A 20513-nucleotide genomic window follows, 5' to 3' on the forward strand; every position below is an offset into this window, starting at 1 on the left:
AAGGATGCAGCTCCATGGATTGCTCGCCAGGCTTGATAGGTGGTGGTATCACACTCTTCTCAAAGGAACGAGTGTTCTCCTGGTAAAAGGTATTCTGAAAGGGGCTTCTTCAACTTTCTCCCACAGTATGGTTTTAGCCCATTTGATTACGCCCAGCTACTAACCACATTCTCTTCCGATCATAAGAGAAGAAAGGCTTGCCAGCTCTATCAAAGACGTATCCATGAAGACGACAATCATCGTCTGCTTGCCAGAAAGAAAGGAATAAAAGAAATAAGAGCCTGGCCAAAAGCTTTATAGGGCAATGCTCAAAATTTCTTTTATTAGTGCCACCTAACAGCCCAGCCCAAAAAGTTCAAAATCTGAGCCTACGACAAACCCTGGGACCAGCAGTTAACAGCCCAGTTGGATATTATACACCCATCACATGCTGACAGAAAAAATAAAATGTCGTAGCATAACTTAAGATACAGCCATATCATTTCTCTTCACATCCACCCATCTTGAAAGATGAATCCTTTCTTTCTAACAGGATAATACACTTGTAAAATGTCTTAAAACTGCCTGATTTTGGCTGCCTCACCAATGTAGGGCCTGGGAAACAGCTCAGATTTTTCCATGCATGCCATGTTGGCTAGTCCCGAGAAGTCTAGCTGCATTAATCCCTTTAACAAGTTAACAGGTCTCTACTGAATACCTAACTTTCTGTATTATTGTAGGCTTGGAATGAAAATCAAAGTCAATAAGATTACAACACAATGAAATGGGGGAAAGAAGAGAATTGGAATTTAGTCCCATTTGAGAAAGAGGAAAAAAAAAAGCGCCCTGCCTTGACAACCCACCTATGCACCAGCATATCCATCCCACATGTTACAACAAAAATTTGGCATGTTTATGCTTCGGACTAATATATGAACTGCAAATGGTTACAACCAATGCGAAATATATAACTCAAATTGCACAGAGGTTTGGGGGATCAGGCCCGATTTCTGCCTTTAATAGCTTGGATTCGATGCCCATTAACAGCTTTAAGTGATTTCTTATTTACCTTGATTGGGTACAATTAATCATGCCCAAAGAAGCCCGTCAAATCCGATTTCCAAATTGGAAACAGGGATGTCGCCAAAATCCTTATCCATTGTTTGCTTGTCTTCTGACGAATCCACATATGGTTCCAACAAATCAGGTGACCTTTCACATGGGATTCCATAGTCCTTGAGAATACAAGGAGAGGCAATGGCGGCTGATTCTCTCTCCAAAACAGCGAGAAAATTGTCTTCAAATTCGAAAACTAAGTACTTGTCTTTGCAATCTACACAATGTCATAAACAAGCAGTGACTATAACAGTTCAGATGGAATGGAAAACAATTATTAATAAGAGTAATTATTGGGTCCCTAGCCTCGATAAGCATGGTTTGCTTAGACGTGGAACTTATGTTTTAAAACCCGGGCCAGACACCCACCTGTTTTTCTGGGCAGTGAAGTCCAAAGGTCTTCTGAAATGAGAATCTAGTTGAACTAATTGAAATAAAAGGAATAAAGAAATGGTATGCATTTGACATAATGGTAAGAGTGTTGATCCTCTAAATGGAGGTTGCAGGTTTGATATCAACCTGTGAAAATGCATTTTCTTTATGAGATCTGTTGGCCACCTATGGTGAACCAGGTCTCTAATGACCAGGCCTGCTTTCCTGGCCACTTCTGGCCCTAACCATTCCACTCATGACCAGGTTTGAAACACTGTACCAGACTACATATGGAACCTATACTCTAGTTATCCAAGTCATGGAATTGATGGGCCCTCCACTGATTGGGAATGACCCAAAAAACTCCAGGTTGGAAGACCTAAACTTTCAAGCAGTGGACCCACAGAGATGGTCGGGAAAAGAATTATGGCAATGGTCCACATTCAATGGGGCCAAAGATCTAAGAGCAGGATCTTCAAATCTGAAAAACCTTTTGGATCCCTCATCCATGCTTTGGCCCATCAGATCAATGGTCTGGAATCTGATCACCAAACCATGGGCCCCACATTCACAATTGTGAGCCAGAGCAAACAGTACAATCGCTGAGGCCCAGGACCATATAGTTCCAGGACAAATAACAGTCAGCAGAGTGCTTACAGTCAACAAGATGTGCTAGGTGCCATATATTTCTGATCCGAGTCCCATTAAACTTCAGAACCTGTAGATTGTAAGTAATGATATATCATATACTGCCCTGGATGGAGACATCAAAATTCAGTAGGGAGCAGGAGAGATCACTTGCCTGCTGATTGCCCATATCCTCATACCCGATGTTTACTTCATTTGCTAAGACCTATATGAAAGCAAGGAGTACAAGCTTAGGCATTCAAAAGAAAACGGGAGGAAAAAAAAAAAAACGCTTAATTTGATAGTTCTAGAACTACTAATAAGTAAATCCCATTGCACCGAAGCATAACATAAATAAAGAGATGTCTCCTTTGTTTAGAGGAAAACAAAGCTCAAGACATGTGGCAGTTATGTTCCATACGATTCTCCATGGAAGTGTCTGGGAAGATTATTAAGCTCATATCTTCGAAGCTGGAAGTAGGCCATGACCGGGAACAGTCAGTTTTCAGAATCTACTAAGACATTCTGCTGTTTTGCACCATGGGAGACATCTGGGAAGTGCACCTGATGCTCCAGCCACAAAGATGACCTGGTTGGGAAAAATCAGGCAGTCAATTCATTAGATGGGCCACGTGTGCGTTGAATGACCACTGGCAATTTTTTAAACCATACATTGTTTTCTTACATGTATGGCCCACCTAACGAGTTGTCCAGCCTGATTTTTGGGCCAGGTGTATGCATCACACGGATGACCAAACAAGTGGGTAGAGGTGTGTGTTGGCTACACAAAGCTCCAGTTTCAATTTATTAATTAATACATAGACATTTATGAGCCACACCTGTATGTAAAATCGGGATTGTGAGTGAATACAAGGACAGGCTGCACTGAATATAGAGTTGTACATTCCTTGTGAAGTGACTATAATAAAGGTAAGAGCATGGGCAGTAGGGAGTGTACTTGACCATCATATAAGCCTTATCTCAACAAATGGGGGTTGGCTATATGAATCCTATCCTGCCATTCAACTCTGTTAAACTATAAGAGACTAAATCGTGGAAATTGCAACTTGTTTATTTTATTGAAATAACTAGAATATATAGAAGAGATGGAAGATCCATAGAGATCTTGATAAATGCACAGCTCAAAATTTTACAAGATTCCTAATCTAAGGACGATTACCCTAATCCATTCTATCATCCCTCCTCAAATTCAAGGTACTCTAAAAGGAGAAACTTTTCGAAAGGTACGGTGACCATTTATTCAAAAGCAAAAGCAAAATTCAACGATAATGTGGTGGCGAAACAACGAGTCGCATGAGGTGAGCAAGCACTTTTGATTACTTCTGGGATGTGAACCATTGACACTTTCGATGATTGACCAATGATCTAGTGACACTTTCAATTGCCGAGATTTCACCCATAGCTCTTCTGGTGGATATACACTTCCGGAGGCTGGGAGTTCAACTGTAACTCTTCCGATGGCTCTAAGGGCCTGTTTGTTTTTGCATGTTATGGGAAATCGCGGCGAAAAGGGTCATGATGACCCTTTCCCGTGTTTGACGGATGGGAAGGCGGCATATCCAGGCACGCCTGGTAAATGCAGATCTGTTTCTTTTACATTTCGCTGAGAAATCCTGAGAAATCCCCAAATGGATGCGGGCGATCTCTCAAGACTTCTCTGCTGCGACAAGACGATAGCAATTCCATGCTCCGCGAGAGCACGGTGCGTTTTCACGAACTCTATATAGTCCGTCCTCTCAAACGAATGCCTCCGTGCCTCTCCAGCCTTCCTCGCAGGTACCAGCGTCCACCATCCCCACTGTTTCTTCCTAGCATAATGTTGAAATTCGCCCTAACCGATGTTTTGTTCTTCCACTTTGCAGGTATACTGTTCATCTTCTATCCATCACAAAGTTTCGTCGGGAACCCAAGTTCGACGTCTGGTCCACGGGTACGAGTGTCCACCATCACCACTTGATTTTATGTAGTCTGTGAGGGATGCCGGTATTGTGAAGGTTAGTTAGCGGTAGGCTAGGGATCCGGTGTTGTAGTCATACCTGGAACCTATCTTTCCCCATACTTCCGGGCCGCTTGGACGGTTGGATGACACCCACCTTAAGGTCTTTTGCTTTTAGTATTTGGAGGTGGGATTTGTGGGGGACCTCTTGGAAGTTTCAGGATCTCTTTTGGAGAGAAGGAAAAAAAAAAAAACAGAGAAGAAAAATGATGGGAGAATTGTTCTCGTCTTCTTTCTAATCCGTTAATTATCACTAAGAAATGATCCAATGCTCTGTGATCACTATTAGTCGTATCTCTCCTTGTTGTGTTGGAGGACGTTGACATACCAACCCTTTGATCCGGACCGTCTATCAAGTTTTTAATACATTTCATCGGCTACCAGGTGAAAATCACATTAATTGGATGACATGATCCATCCATAACTTGGACTTCTTTTTTACAGCCATTCACTTTTTAAGCCATGGATGGGATGGTTAGAATTGTCTGGTATAAGTGATTATTTACGACCATGACCAATCTATGATGACCCCTCAAGAAATAAATGGCTCAAATTATTCGAGTGGGTTTTCTTTCACAAATAATATTAACCGTTCATTTTATTGGCCATTGATTGAATGGACAGAGTTCTCTGATTGGTTTATACTTTATAGGGTGGCCCATAAAATGTGTTTTGGACCTGATGGACAGCTCAGATCATTTTGCTGCACTGTCCAAGTATCCCATTGTAACCAGGAGCACCATAACTTAGGGAGCCCTCGGAGTACTGGAATTTTTTTTCGTTCCTGATGCTCATAGTGCAGTGTAGAGTAATGAGGGACGCCGATTTCCTGCGAAAGGCTTTACCAGGATGTTCCTGCGCCGCAAACTAAGGTGGGGCCTACAGTGATGTTTACGAGGAATCCCCTCCGTCCATCTGTTTTGTGAGCTCATTTTCGGATACAAGATCAAAAGTGAGCAAGATCCAAGACTCAAGTGGGCCATACTAAAGGAAGTGGTGGGTAGGGAAATTCCTACCGTTGAAACCTCCCTGGGTCAACAGAAATGTTTACATAGCATTCACACCGTTCGTAATTTCATTTCTACTGGGATGAACTGAAAACACAAATATTAGCATGATTCAAAACTTCCATGGAACTACTAAAATTTCAACTGTGGACGTTTAATTATTATGTTTTCGGCCCACTCGAGCATTGGATCCGGTTCATTTTTGACCTCATGTCTAAAAATGAACTCACATAACGGATGGACGGTGTGGATTTTTCACAAAAATCATAGTGGGGCCACGTTGGTTCCAAGTGCAGGAACTTCGTGCAAAAGCAGAAATCCGCGGATTAGGTACTCGGGAATCCACGTTGCTCAGTCCATCCGATTCTCGTCTTTGGAAAATCAGCCGGGAGATGTTTCTGGAGGGAGTAGTTGTATGATACTCGGGCTGCTTATGAGTCTTCATACACAGGCACGCGAAAATTGTCCACGTGGAATTATTAAATCAAATAAACCGATTATATTGTGCGTCTCACTGTCTCCATTTCACGATCCGAATTTCATATTATTTGAATGATTCTAACCTCTGATTTGTGGATTTATGTAAATTGGACCATTTTATATATTTCATTTTTAACTGTTGAGTCCACTAATCCAATGGTCAGATAATTGAATTAAGATTATTTTTTTCATGATACATCTACACTGGATTGCCATAATTTGAACAGTTTGTTTTGACCAATCGTATACCACGTGTGCAATTTCTAAGTAATTTTTAAGTGCATGTGTATCATCCTTCATACTCTTGCAGAGTATGAAGTCCTTTTCTTCAAGAAGAGGAGATATTTTGTTTTGTTATGGAAACTTATTAATACCAGATATCATAACTTACCGTACTTGGCTATCTTTCTTGACAAAGTGTCACTTTATAGCGAATCAGGACCATTGAAATGGTACTTCTGATCATGAAAATCAATTGAGACAAAAATAAGAATATTTATTTCATTATATGGGGAACACCGTTGGAATCAATGGATATTCTCTGATTGACTCGATATGCAGGTGTGGACGACTTATTGATCGGGACAGTCTGATTTTCGAGATGAGTGTTTTTCGTGGTGGGTCCTACCATTTTCATGGTACTGATTTGTTAGTGGTATGTTGGAGGGAAGGATAGTACGATGCCACGAGTTGTGGTACCGTTGTCCCTTTGTGTATGGTTTTCTTTTTTGAAAAAATGCAATGGTTGTACTCTCTTTTCCCACACCTGCCAACGTGGTACGTGTACGAGATCTGTTGCAGTTCACTACGTGGGATAGAGAAGATATGTTCCACGTACAAAATTCAGGTTGATCTGATCATCAGGTGGGCGACACGAGACTACTCGTGAGAGTAGGATTTCTCTTCACATACATCACAGTTGGCTCCACATTCAAAAGTCCCTACAATTAAGACAGTTAAATGGATCATACCTATTCAATTCCAGTCAGTGTAAATTTTCTGACTACTAACCAAAGTCACATGCATCCTATAGAGAGGGGTGAATCACTATGGATGGAAGCGACTGGACGGACGAAGAGTTGGAATTCTTTGTGGTTATATTGGCTGCAGGATCTACTGCAATCGCTGTTGGGGAGTATTGTCGTACGTACCTCTTTCGCAACCCATCCAGGTGTGCGGATTATGATCGTGCCCATATAATCAATGGGATTATTAGAGCAAGGGAGACTGATTGTGTTTCCCAACTACGAATGAAGAAGACCAAGTTCTTTAATCTTTGCTCAATCTTACGAGATAAGGGACTGTTGGCGGATGCGAAGCACGTAAGCATGGAAGAACAGCTAGTCAAGTTTCTCCATACATTAAGCCACAATGTCCGAAACCGAGTGATTGGACATCATTTCATAAGGTCAGGCGAAACAGTAAGCCAATACTTTAAAATCGAGTATTGGATGCAATTGATTCTTTATATGGAGATTACGTTACGCTCCCTACAATTGAGACCGTAGTGGAGATCTCATTGAACCCATATTGGGCTCAATACTTTCAAGTATGATATAATATATCTTTATTTCAGTTGCTGACGGTCCTTTGTCTTCAAAATATAAATGCCAATATCACCTAATGCTTAGAAAGTTTAACTTTAGGATTGTATCGGTTAGATAGATGGGACACACATTCCTGCTTTTGTACCCTCTGCAGATAGTGTTGTCTATCGAAATAGGAAAGGATTCACATCCCAAAATGTCATGGCAGCCTGCAAGTTTGACATGAAGTTTGTTTACGTTTTAACAGGATGGGAAGGTTCGGCATCAGATGCAAGCGTTTTGCAAAGTGCTTTGACTCACTCAGGCGATCCTTTCGTAATACCCAGTGGTAAACCCATGGACATCAAGTACTCTGATGGCTTTATAACATCAAATGAATAAGAATTGATATTGATCAGAAATTATTTTTAAAATGTAGGTAAATACTACGTAGTGGATGCAGGATATGCGCACTCACCTGGATTCATGGCCCCATATCGCGGTGTGCATTACCATCTCAATGAGTATCATACCAGTCGGAAACCATCCAATGCTCGGGAGTTATTCAATCATCGCCATGCACAACTGAGGAATGTAATAGAAAGATGTTTTGGAGTTTTGAAAGCCAGGTTCCCAATTCTGAAGACTACTCCACAATATCCTGTACAAACTCAAGTGAAGATAATGCTAGCTTGTTGTGTGTTACACAACTTCATAAGGATATCTGGAGACGATGACATGTTTGAGTTTGCTGGGTCATCAAGTTGTGGTGCCGATGGTGTGACCCCATCACTTATAGAAGTATCCGTCCTCGATAAAGGTCGTGTGCTTTTGAATGTCACTCCACAAGAAAGAGATAAGTGGGCCAGAAAATGCGATGAAATAGCATCCAGAATGTGGAACCAAGCTCCTCCAGTGAGTCAAACAAATTAAATACATTATAATTAGACGAACATCAACGATGTTTTTTGGATTAGCATTCAAGAATGTCCCAACTAGGTCACCAATGCCGACAATTCCATATTTAGTTTTTTTTAAAAAAAAAAATATGCAAGCTCATTTTTATTTTTTTTGGAACCGGATACGCTTCACTTCATATTATTTAATCATGGGGTACAATAATTTTTTAAACTTGCATTCATAAATTATCTTCTCACAAATTGAGATAGACCGAAATGGGTCCATGTCACGGAATAGACGATCCGTACTATCTACTCCGACGAAAAATCACCTGGGATCACTTAGTAGTACCCCACGGAGATTGCCCAGGAAGCATACACTGAACAGTGGAACTGAGGACCAGTCCTATGGAGGTGTTCTTCGTTGGACGGATGACATGGACGGCATCCTAATCGACGAACTAATGGAGCTAGTCGTTTCTGGAAGAAGTGGTGTTAGCTTTAAAATAAAATCATTTACAGGAATCGTTGAAAATATGATGTTGAAGTTAGGCCTCAAGATCACTAATGCAAACGTAAAGAATCGCATCCGCATAGTGAAAAAAACTTCTTCACTGTCAAAGATCTACGGAGTGCGTCTGGTTTTGGATGGGACCCAGACCTACAAATCGTTGTCACATCAGATGAAGTGTGGATGGACTGCATTAAGGTATAACTCGTTTAATAGTTAAATCATATCTCATCATACAAAGTGCGATGTTAATGAATGGTTCTTTTTTTTTTTTGTATTGTGAGTAGTCTCATCCAGATGCTGCTCAGTTCCGCGGCAAACCCATGCCCAGATATGATCTTGAGTTCATTTTCGAAAACGACAGGGTTACCAGTAAATCATGTGCCACTGACAACTTTCCTCCCTGTGCAACCACTCCTCGATGGAGAGATACGGATGTGTCGTCCAGCCACACTGTTGATCTGAATGATGATATTAACATAATATCTTCTGAAGATCTTGGCGATGATGCACCGCATATCCATTGGTCTTACGACAGCCGTGGAGGCAACAACATTCCTCATCCGAGTCCGACACAGCATGGGAATGCCTCCGGCAATACGAATTCCACGGTTAATTCTAAAAAGAGACTGAGGGTGGAGTGACTTGTTGAAATGATTGGCACCGGGATGGTCGATATTGGGGGTGCCATGAAGTCAATTGCCATTTCAATTGACAAGGGTAAGAACTTTGGTGATGGCACAAATTATACCGGCTTTGGAGGAGTTAGAGGGACTCACGACTGATGAGGTCTTATGGGCGACAAAATTGCTATCGAAAGAAGAAGCGTATGGGGCCTCATTCCTTAACTTTGTCAAAGAGAAGAGAATTTCATTCATAAGGATGCTGCTGAATGGGGGTGGACCCCAAGTATGAATGAACATTTTGCCTAGTTTGACTCGTTGGAAGCAATCATTCGTAGGCTTTGCCTTTAAGACAATTTTTAACTATAATATTTTTTGGACTTGTATAAATTAATTTTGGATATTTCTTCTTGTTTCTTGTCGCACTTTTGGATAACAAATCACATGTTGCTAGTACTTGAACACAACACATGCATTGATGGGGATTATTGTTATTAATTTGAACTATGTGCAGGCTATAAGTTTCGCGCTAGTTATGGCGACACTTGCGCCACTGACATATTACCCAGTAAGTAATTGCATATAATTATCGATAATCTAAAGATGATTAATGACTTCTTTTTTTAAACATATGGGGAAAATCTACGTTGTCTTCGTAGGAAGACAACCAGGTATTTATTACTCATGGGAGGAATGGAAGGATCAAGTCGAGGGTTACTCTCATGCTCGGTTCAGATCTTTCAAGTATGCAGAAGAGGCATTTATTGCCTGGAGCAGGTTCGTAGGTGACGTCGTGCCCAATGAGGCAAACCATGGTGTATCCGATGCGTCTGGTTTTTCCTACCCGAGTCACGATTTGCCATCTCCGACGAAACCAGCAACTTCAGGGACAGCCGACCCAGGGACGTCTCATGGCTGTAGTGACGTCCCTAGTGACTCGCTATTGGTTTTGCATATTGTTTTCGGTATTGTTGTCATGGTTATGTTTTTTCAGTTGATGGTTCTATAGCGGTGATGTATATGTGGTGGATATCGAGGTCTTTTGGATTGTTGAACAACTTATCTTTTTGTTTTGTTTTTTTTGGGTATTTTTCTTTTGGAAGGACAACTTGTTGTTTAGTAGTTATTATAATAGCTTCTCTTTCTACTTAACAGTTCATAACTTGGGGTGAACTATATGGTGATTTTCACCATTAAAAAAGTTCATAGGGCCCATCCTAACGTCCAATCCCCCACTGGCTTTTGCAGTGTGGTCCACTTGATAGGCAATTCTATCTGATCTTTCGTCTCAAGCTTAAGCCAACATGCGGCAAATGAATGGACCCCACCATGATGCGTGTGTTGTATCCATGCCGTCCATCCACTAGAGAGATCATTTTATGTAATCAGACAAGTATTGAGATAGATCTCGGCGTTCAAGTGGACCCACCATAGGAATTGGCGGGGTCACGTTGCAGTGGCGGGGTCACGTTGCAGTGGCGGAGTCCACTACAATGTATGTAAGAAATCCATTCCGTCCATCAGTTTTGCGAGATCATTTTATGACGTGTGACCAAGAATGAGGCGGATCAGCTACCAAAGTCGGTCACACGAGAGGGAATATATACATTTGGAATTTTTTTACCGTTGAAATTGATGACCACCGTTGAAACCTTTCCTAAGGCCCACCCTGATGTTTTTTTTGAAATCCAACCTGTTCAAAAGTTTTTTAAAAAAAAGACATTGAATAAGGGAAAATACAAATATCAACTTAATCGTAAACTTTTCTGGCGCACGTGAGTTTTTAATGGTGTTGTCAGTCTCCCCACTGTTTTCTGTGGTGGGGTCCACTAGAACTTTGGATGAGATTCATTTTTTGGATATTATCCATAAAATGATCTCTCCAGATGGATGGACGGCGTGGATACACAACATACATCAGAAGGTGGGGCCCACAGAACTTGGAAACGTCACATCAGTAAGAGTCAGTAGCCACTGCCGCTGGAATTTTTCAACGTACCGCCACATCCTCGAAAAACAAACGCAGGCAGGGAGATTTGCACTCCTGCCCAACTTTTTCAAACAATGGAAACCATCATGATGGTCGCTAACAAATGCACAGCGTTTCCCTGAGCATGTAATAAATGCTCAGGGAGACGGTATTTCCCAGTGAAATGAAAAAACAAACACGCCCTAAATGTTCCTGTAGCAAGATAAAAACAGGTCTAGCCATAAGGCCAACCAAGGTAATGGGGTCTGGTGCATACACCCAGCAGAAAAAACAAGTCTGGTCCAAAATGCCCAGCACAGAGAGAGAGAGAGAGAGAGAGAGAGAGAGAGAGAGAGAGAAGAAGAAGAAGAAGAAGAAGAAGAAAAAGAAAAAGAACATTGTCGAAAGGCTTGTACATGGAGATACGTCATCGTAGGTATACAGAGAAATGATTGATCAAAGCCCATGAGGCTAAGGAGACGAGGCAAGTGCATTGCCACATTTGACAAAAAATGGCATGACAAATGCATGGTTTGATCCAACTGATGTCTTCTCTTACACTCTCGATATTATACGCAAACAACAAACATGACAGAACAATTGAGTCCAACAACTATCCGTATCTTCAGCACAACCGAAATTAAAATCAAAATCCCCAAATTGCCATCGTTTCTTTCCCCTAAGAAAAACCTTAATATCCAACTTCAAGAACTTGGTTTCAAGAAATTTGGCTGATGATTGAGGTTGGATGCCGGATACGAGGATGGGTGAGCAGAAATCCAGCATCTAGTTCTGGTGGTGCTGGTGCCAAACAAAGATGGGTTCGACTGTGTTGTTGAGTGGCCGGATGGGTGCTGGTGATGCAGGACGCCGCCTGTCAGATCAGAAACAGTGGAGATGAAGATGGTGGCTACCGGATTTGGATTGATAGAAGATGCAAAGATGACAACGCTTGCAGTGTTGGGTTGTTGGATTGCAACAGATGATGGTGACAGCTTCAAACAGCGATTTGCAAAGAACAACAGGGCTACAAAGAAGCAGAGGACACTAATGGTGAAGGTGGATTTCAGTGGTGGTGGTCCTAGAATCAATGGAAGATGCAAGAATAGAGGCGGTGATTGTTGATGGTTGCGAGATGTGACAATTGCAGATACAATGGTGGCAGTGATGGGTTTTGATGGATGACAATGATGGTGGTAGCAACTGCTATTGGAAAGGGTTCTGAGAGAAGATGATAATGGTGTTACAGTCATTGCTGAGTCTGGATGAACAATGCCTAGCGCAAGGGAGCCAGGTCCGTCTTCAAATCTCACACCCACCATCGCAAGAGCCCAGCTCAATTCCGTCCCTTGGAGATTCAAGAATAGAGATGTTGCAGCGTAACACGGGCCAAGATGGGAAAATGGAGACATTGGATGCTGTTGCATCATGTGATGGAAGCCACTTTCAAGTGGCAAAGATAGCTAGAGAAGAAAGGTGAGGAGAGAGTCAGTGCCAGTCTGAAGCTAGGCAATGATGCTGCTGTTGTTCAGTGACTGCAGTGGTGTCGCAGCTATGCAGCAGTGCTGTCGCTATTTGAGGAGGACGGTGGCAGTGTAACCACACCAACTGATGAGAATGTAGGGAGAGACAAGGGCTCATGCAATCCGGCCCAAATCCCGACAAAAAACATGGATGGTAGAGACAAGACAGGTTACAAAAGCGAGGGATGCAAATCGGGAATGGACAGTGGTGGTTGAATGGACACAATAAATTAGAATTGTCACTCTGATACCATGTTAAACCACAAGAGTGATGCAAGACATGGAAAATTAAATATGATATGCAAGATTTCAGGCTTAGATCCTACCAATTCAGAAACAATCACACAAATTCCACGTCCCACATGAAAATCCAAACATTCAATTAAAAAGGGGAATTTATGCGGGTCCAAGCCGACACAGGCTAGGACTGGTCCAATAAAAATTATAAACCAAACGATGTCAAAAGGAAATAAAATCAACTACTCATGCATAAAAATCAGTCCCTAATCCAAGGGATTCCCTAATTTCAATTCAAGGAACCCTAAGGTGATAAAAATGGGCAAATCAATTAGAGATCATGTAATCTAGGGCTAGGATTCATAAAAAAACGGCTATGGGAGGATAAAAGAGGATAAAAACTTGAGCCAAAAGATGATCCCGCATGGGGACAGCAACAATGGCCTAGACGGACGTGCGTATGATCCCGGCCGCACGTGTGTGGGGCCCACTATTCAGAAAAAGGCAACCTTGGCCCTGGTCGGCCAGGGATGGACTCCAAAACCCCAAATCCCAGCTCGATCCGATGTACGGTTTGTGCGTGGTGCTCTGCCGAAGTTTCAGCTCGCCTGCGGGCCGAAATCTGGAAACTTGCTGTAATGAAAAAATCTGATGCAACAAAAGAACAAATTCAAGTACGAATGGTGGGGGAAGATGGAAAAAAAGATGATGTAAGATGGGGGTGAATTGGAATCGATGTGGCTTCGCACCACGGTAGTTAGCCCTTCGAAAAGGAAGGGCTTCGCACCCACTTTTGAATTCTTCCACAACTCACGAAGAGAGCAGAAAAATAAAGCAAAAATTTTTTTATTAACTTCAATGAATCAAAAGAACTACAAGGGGTGCCTATTTATAGGGAAAATCCTATATCCCAAAATTCGCACCATGTGCGCAACCTATTACTAGGCGATAAAGTAAACTAAAATAAAAACCAAACAGAGAAATCTAAAGCATTCACAATGTTCTAAATAATAACAATAAGCAAAACCTAAAATATGAAATCAATCCGATGAGTGGGCCACAATCATGAGATCCCATGATGGGCTTTTCTTGACTATCGGGCTCACTTTTCTGAACCAAAACTTGTCTTCTATCTAGGAGGCCCTCCCTAAACGTCGTCATCGAGCCAGATCGATGGTGGGGTCCTCTTTCTGTACGTTCGTGGGTAGGGGTGGTGGTGTGCGGGCGTGCGTGTGCACGATGTCCTCATCAAAGAGACTACATTGTGGAAACTGTAACTTGTTTACTTCATTAAAAATAACTAAAATATATAGAAAAGAAGATTTGTACAGATGTCAATAAATACACGGCTTAAAAAATATAGAAGATTCCTAATCTAGAAAGATTACCAAATCTACTCTAACACACTCTGTCGAGGACCATATTCTCAATTGATTACAAGAAATTATGTGTACACACACACACACACACACACACACACACCATGCCACTTGTGTAGGAATTTATTTTTTACCATTTAGGCTTATCACAAGAAATTTCTACATATATCACTATATAAGTACCATGTTACAAGAAATTTCTACATATATCACTATATAAGTACCATGCCAATTGGCTAGGATATCCATACCATTCAAACAGTAGGCCTGATTACTAATCAGGGCCAGCTGGCGCTGGCCCAGCCCTGTAGAACCCAATTAGGGCCCCTCCATCTCAATCTCCCCTGAAAAGACTAGTTAGAGGCTTTGAGTACAAAACTCTCCAGCTTTTATTTTCCTTTCTACATAAAAAACTTTGTTTGTTTTACTTTAAACAGACATTCAACATTGAGTTCTTGAGCTAAAGATACCTTCTAGAGCTCCCAATCCATATTTGTAAGATATATAGAATCAATGCATTGATGAATAACGAGGGTACATGAATTACTTGGAGAAGTTATTAACTAACCTGTGATAAGATCACAATCTCTTCTCCTTTGAACTTTGCCAAAGAGTACCGTGCCTTTGCCAGTAGTTTCAGCTGATCAAAAAACCATGAACACCTAAATTCACCTTTTACAATAGAGTATAAAAAATTGAGGAAGTATATAATGCATGACCAAACCAAATGGCCCTTTTGGTTTGTACCAACAACTGTACAGGTGGGGCTCACCTTTCAGCAATCCAAACCTCTCATCAGGTGGACCTCATTATAGATGGGTCATGCCACAAAAATCCCATCCATCAGACAGCCTGACTAATATTCCATGAAATGATTCAGCTAATGGTCTGCATTAAACAGGATAGCTACCTAGAATAGCAAGGGGACTTTTGGGATATGCCCCATTCATGATGCATCCCAACCATCACCTAAATGTGGGCCCACCTGTATGTCGCTGCCTCAATAGATAGAACCATTTTGCTAGGTTGGACATTTCTATATATCCTCAAAAGGGGAAAAGATAAGCACACAATATCAGTTCCAAATTGAGCATATAAAGTCACATTCTACATTATTCTAAAACTTACCCCTATTGAGTCTTCACATTCCTCGCTGCCATACAAAGCCAGTGACTAACTATTAGAATGTTGCATTCTTCTAAAATTTATCAATGTAATGATATCAGTACAGGCACAAGTTTCCAGGCTGCAAACTGTAAAGATCACTGCAGAGTGTTAGTGGTGGCAACTAAATTGAACTTACTCTATAAGAGGTTCGGAGAGTGGTGTGAACACAAGACCAGCGACGATGAGATATGAAGGCTGCCCTCCTTCAATGTGATAAGGCACCTTGAAAGGGGAAAAAACCAGTCCATTAACATACAGAACAAAGAAACTCATAAAACTAGGATTTACAATACAAAGAGAAGAGGTTCTAACTGCATACCAAATGAACACGCGGATTCAGAACTGTTTGAACTTTCATGTGATTCCCTTCTCGAATGATGCCAAGCTCTGCCACATCTCCTTGGAACCTGATTGTTTCAAACAGCATTTTGTCTGAGAGCCTGTGTAACTTTCAGTCAAGAAGCAAGCTATGAAACAGATATGGAAATTTTGATTGAAGAACGAATTGATAAATTCAGGGTATACGGGAGCATCATTTGAACACAAACATGTTGAAGGGCCTGTTTGGAACATCGGTTAATCTTGCCTCTCTTTTTTTTTTTCTTTTCTTTTTTTAATCTGAAAAGATTTTGGTCCCAAAAAATTGGGTGTTTGGTTTATCCAAAATATCCAAGAAGGCAGCAGAAACCCACTAAAAAGGGAGCCTTCTGCACATTGTTTCGTTTTCTCCATCTCAAAATGAACCTATCCAATTAAATCGGAGCCACCTTCATGCATACAGGCATGGATGAAATTGAAAGATGTTAAAATATGGGCTAATCCTATCCACATTGTTAATCTTGTTGGTTTTTTATTTTTTTATTTTTTTTTATTTTTTTTAAATAAGTGGCACTGCATGAGGTCCCCTGACGGCTGAATGTAAACTCAGGATACAGCCATTTGTTGTGTTTGATGCATTGTTGGACATGTACCGTACAGCCAGAAAGTGGCATGTCTCAAGTACATGGAAAGGCATAACAAAATCATGTGAATGCTATCTCATAGAATCCATACTTGCATGATGTGCCATGCCAAATTGAGCATAACTGTGGTGCAGGATCATCCCGCTTACATTTTAAATTATTCATAATAGAAGAAATGGGATATATTGACAAATGCACTAAATGCAGTGGCTAGAAAAGGAAACATGCAGATGGTGATTTTCAAAGGTGCAGTTCCAGATTCATTGGCTAGCCATGGAGGATGTGAACAATTTACTTTTGACTTATAAGGTAGCGGAATGCGATACGTTCAGTTGATCGGAATGGGACAGTTCCTTCACACCCTACATGCACATCATCAAAGCTTACAATCACATCGCCCTGGAAAAGCACAACCAATACCAGGATTATTTTCAAATTCTCTGAAAAAAATTTGTACAAAAATTAAATACTCAGTATCCTTCAAAATGGATTCAATAAACATCAGACAAATGAAAATCTATTTAAAAAATAATTTTTTAAAAAATAAAAATAAAAAAAAAGCTAAAAGTATTTGCAGACTTTAACATTTCAATAGCCAAAACTATAGTAGTGAAGAACGCAGAAATTAAATATGGGAATTGATATCTACAGTTCTACACCCACCCTGACTATATAAACCCTTTTTTCTACCTTTGTTTGTACTATTGAATTGCCAAAAGTAGAAAGGTCGGTTAAAGTTGATTACACCAAAGGAGACCCCGGTCACAGGCATAGAGCATGACTTTGGAACATAGCCATTCTTGGCCCAACCTGTACATATGTAGCTTGTAAACAGTTGACAAGAGTATAGAAGTCAATAATGTTCTAGTATCTTGTATTGTAGTGTAGAGACATCTAGAGTAATCTACACTATTGTAGTTGCATGAGTGCCAAAGGGGCTAGGGTGCTGAGTAAAGAAAGTCCATGACAATTGGTTTCAAAGCTTCGTGGGTTATATAGGCATCATGGCATCATCGGATGTGACTACAACTAAACATGTTGAGAAGAGGCGTGATTTGTCCAAGCCAGTGTTTCTAAGTATCGACAATATCGACTGATGTATCCCACGATATATCTTGTATCCCACCTGTGCGATACGAAACACACAGGTATCGAACTTTATGTGTAAAATATGAGATCGGTTTCTCCAGCAGTGCAGGGGGCTCACACTCGAGGAACACGTAGCCGTTTTGGAGCAGCATGCAGAAGACTTCTCCTCTGTTAGACTCTTCTGCTCGTTGGCTGGTAGGGACAGGGAAGTGCAGAGCCTGGGAAGCGAATTGGACTGGGTTAGGGCCCCTATCTCAGTGGCTGTCAGATGCAATTCCAACCTCTTTGCAGGGACTTCGTGTCAAGGATGTCCTGGGGCCGGATGGCCTCTTACCTGGTACACATCTCCTCTCTACCCTTCCTAGCAACATGTTGGACTTCATTATGTAAGAAGGCTGCTGTTTGTCTGGCCATGACAACAAGATGCATTTGGCCGCTGTCCGCATCGGGAGCATTTAATGTCAAGTCCTTGTGGAAAGCTCGTAGGAGCTGGGCGAGATGGATTTGGCATTCTAAACTGCCACCGAGAATCTGTCTTTGTCTGGAAGGTCCTGCACGGGGCAACCCCAGTAGATGTTAGAGTGCAAGCGAAGGGTGTCTCCCTGGCCTCTAAGTGCTCATGCTGCCAAGCCGACTGTGGCCCACCTCCTCAAACAGAAACGTTGGATCCTCTCCTTGCAGGAGGGGCTCTGGCAAAGAAGGTATGGTCAGTTTTTAGTTCTCTGTTTGATGTTGCTTTCATTGAGGGCCAAACTCTGTTGGGAAGAGCCAATCAGTGGTGAGTGGTGGCCTCTTCAACTGACTTCTTTTCTCAGTTGTGTGGTTTGCTCCTGTCTCATTCTCTGGGTTTTGACGGATGACAAGAAGTCCAAGGATGAAGCAACGACCAGTCCACGAACAACATGGATGAAATTTCCATGCTGTCCTTCTGAAACCTTCTACAAGATCAAAATGAGAGCATCGACGCAATAGGTGGGGGAGAATTGTCATAGACGTAGAGCTTGACTTTGGAACATTCCCGTTCTTAGGTTTACTTGTAAATATGTGAAGCTTGTGCATCTAGAATTTTCTAGCTTCTTGGAGTGTAATGTAGAGAATTCTATAGTAGTCTACACTATTGTAGAGTGGTGTAGAGATCTATGGAAGGTTTCGGAGTTCATTGGTTTGTTTTGTAGCTAGGATAGTGTGAAAGTGTCTTGAATGTTTCTAGAGTTTTCTTAACCATTGGATGAATGCATAGGGGCACCATCATAGCTATTGATGTAGGATTTTTGGATGGGTGAGTCGGTCCGAACCGAGTAGGCTTCACCCAATCCGAACTCAAACCAAGTCGAGTTTGAGTTACCCAATAACTCGACCCGAAACTCGATCTGGTCAGACTCAACTCGATCCGAAACCCGACTAAACTCATTTTCGGGTATATTAAAAAAAAAAAAAAATTAATAAAATAAAATAAAAAACCAATTTCTAACTATCTCTAACCCTACCTGCTGCACCCGACCCCGACCCGATCCCAAACTCTCTCTCTCCCTCCCTCATCCTCCTCTTCCAAGGCAGCCACCCACCACCACCACCCTCCTCCTCCTCCTCCTCCTCTTCTCTCTCTCTCTCTCTCTCTCTCTCTCTCTCTCTCTCTCTCTCTCTCTCTCTCTCTCTCTCTCTCTCTCATCTCTTGGCCAACTCGACTCGACTCGGTACGTCTGACCAGATCGGACTCAGTCCGAATCAGTCCAGGCCATACTCGGATTCAGATCAGGTCAAGCATACTGGACTCAATATCGAGTTCGGGTCAGGCCTATTTCAAAACCGGATCGAGTTGGGTCAGCCCTAACTTGGTCCAACTCGACTCGATGCCCAACTCTACTAACAACCCTTGAAGTCAAAACTTTGATTGTAATTGTTGCAATTCCTAAGCATTAGCCGAGCTCTAGTATTCTATGCAATTCTCCTAAAAGTCATGGGATTTCTAAAGGCCAAGTAATAAGTTTACTAGATATGAAACAACACTGTTAAATTAAAGTTGGGTGTTGCAATCTATTTTGTGGGAAATCTAGAAGCAGGTTGCATACAAATGGGCTTGGGATGGAAATCAATTTGCATAAGAACAAAGAATTGCTTCAGCAATGATATTTTTTTCTTTTTTTCCTTTCTATTTTTCCTTCTAGACAGTTAACAACTTCTTTGAAAGAGGGGACGTATAAAATTCTAGCCAAAACTTTAATGTCAAGATTTCGGGTGGTTCTTGAAGGTGTAATTTCTTAGGTCCAAGGGACAGTTGTTGAAGGTGGGCATATTCTCGACAGAGAGCTTATAGCGCATGAGTGCATTGATTCTCAGTATAAGGTAAATAAAAAGGGTATTATCTGCAAGCTGGATATCGAGAAGGCCTATGATCACATTGACTAGGGCTTCCTTGACTACGCTCAGGCAGCTAGGATGCGAGCAAAGGTGGAGAGGCTGGATCATAGAATGCATCTGCTTGGCCAAATTTTCAGTATTGGTTAATGGGTCCCCAAAAAGATTTTTCAAGGCATCTAGAAGTATCCATTAGGGAGATCCGCTTTCCCCATTTCCGTTTGTGGTAGTGACCGAAGCTTTCAATAAAATGTTGGACAAGGGTTAAGTGGCAGCTTGTTTCAAGGTTTTAAGATAGCAAACTCGGGTCTTCAGATCTCTCAACTTCAATTTGCGGACGACATTGTTCTCTTTTGTGAAGTGGATGGTATTGTGGTGGATAATTTGACAAAAGTTGTGAGGAACTTCGATACGGTTTTGGGGCTAAAAGTCAATATCTCCAAGAGTGGGTTGTTAGATGTGCACATGTCCATGGAATAAGTGGAGCATCTTGTGAGGGTTTTTGGGTGTGGCACGGGATCTTTCCCTGCGTCGTATCTCGCGCACCCTCTAATTTGATGAAATCATCATCGCATACTCTAATGTTAAAATAAAATTAAAAATTCCATTTTGATCAGCGGTCAATTGGCCCCCATTTCAGAGTATTCAGGAGTGTTTGATGAAATCATTATCGCA

At 41.6% G+C, this 20513-nt stretch overlaps 1 protein-coding gene across 4 annotated transcripts in view; it reads right to left on the reverse strand.

Annotated features, from left to right (window-relative positions):
* Window positions 1-386: 386 nt before the first annotated feature.
* LOC131226166 (protease Do-like 2, chloroplastic) overlaps window positions 387-20513 on the reverse strand; it is a 92212-nt gene continuing 72085 nt past the window's right edge. For all 4 annotated transcript variants that reach the window (XM_058221891.1, XM_058221890.1, XM_058221892.1 and 1 more), the window contains 8 exons: window positions 16690-16793; window positions 15752-15839; window positions 15569-15654; window positions 15394-15418; window positions 14834-14905; window positions 2270-2320; window positions 2125-2185; window positions 387-1312 (listed from right to left, as the gene is read on the reverse strand). In XM_058221891.1, coding sequence (XP_058077874.1) covers window positions 1068-1312; window positions 2125-2185; window positions 2270-2320; window positions 14834-14905; window positions 15394-15418; window positions 15569-15654; window positions 15752-15839; window positions 16690-16793 — 732 coding nt within the window. In that variant the 3' untranslated portion in view covers window positions 387-1067. The remainder of the gene's footprint in view (window positions 1313-2124; window positions 2186-2269; window positions 2321-14833; window positions 14906-15393; window positions 15419-15568; window positions 15655-15751; window positions 15840-16689; window positions 16794-20513) is intronic.

Source organism: Magnolia sinica, chromosome 14 (assembly GCF_029962835.1).
Source record: "Magnolia sinica isolate HGM2019 chromosome 14, MsV1, whole genome shotgun sequence".
Classification (NCBI taxonomy): domain Eukaryota; kingdom Viridiplantae; phylum Streptophyta; class Magnoliopsida; order Magnoliales; family Magnoliaceae; genus Magnolia; species Magnolia sinica.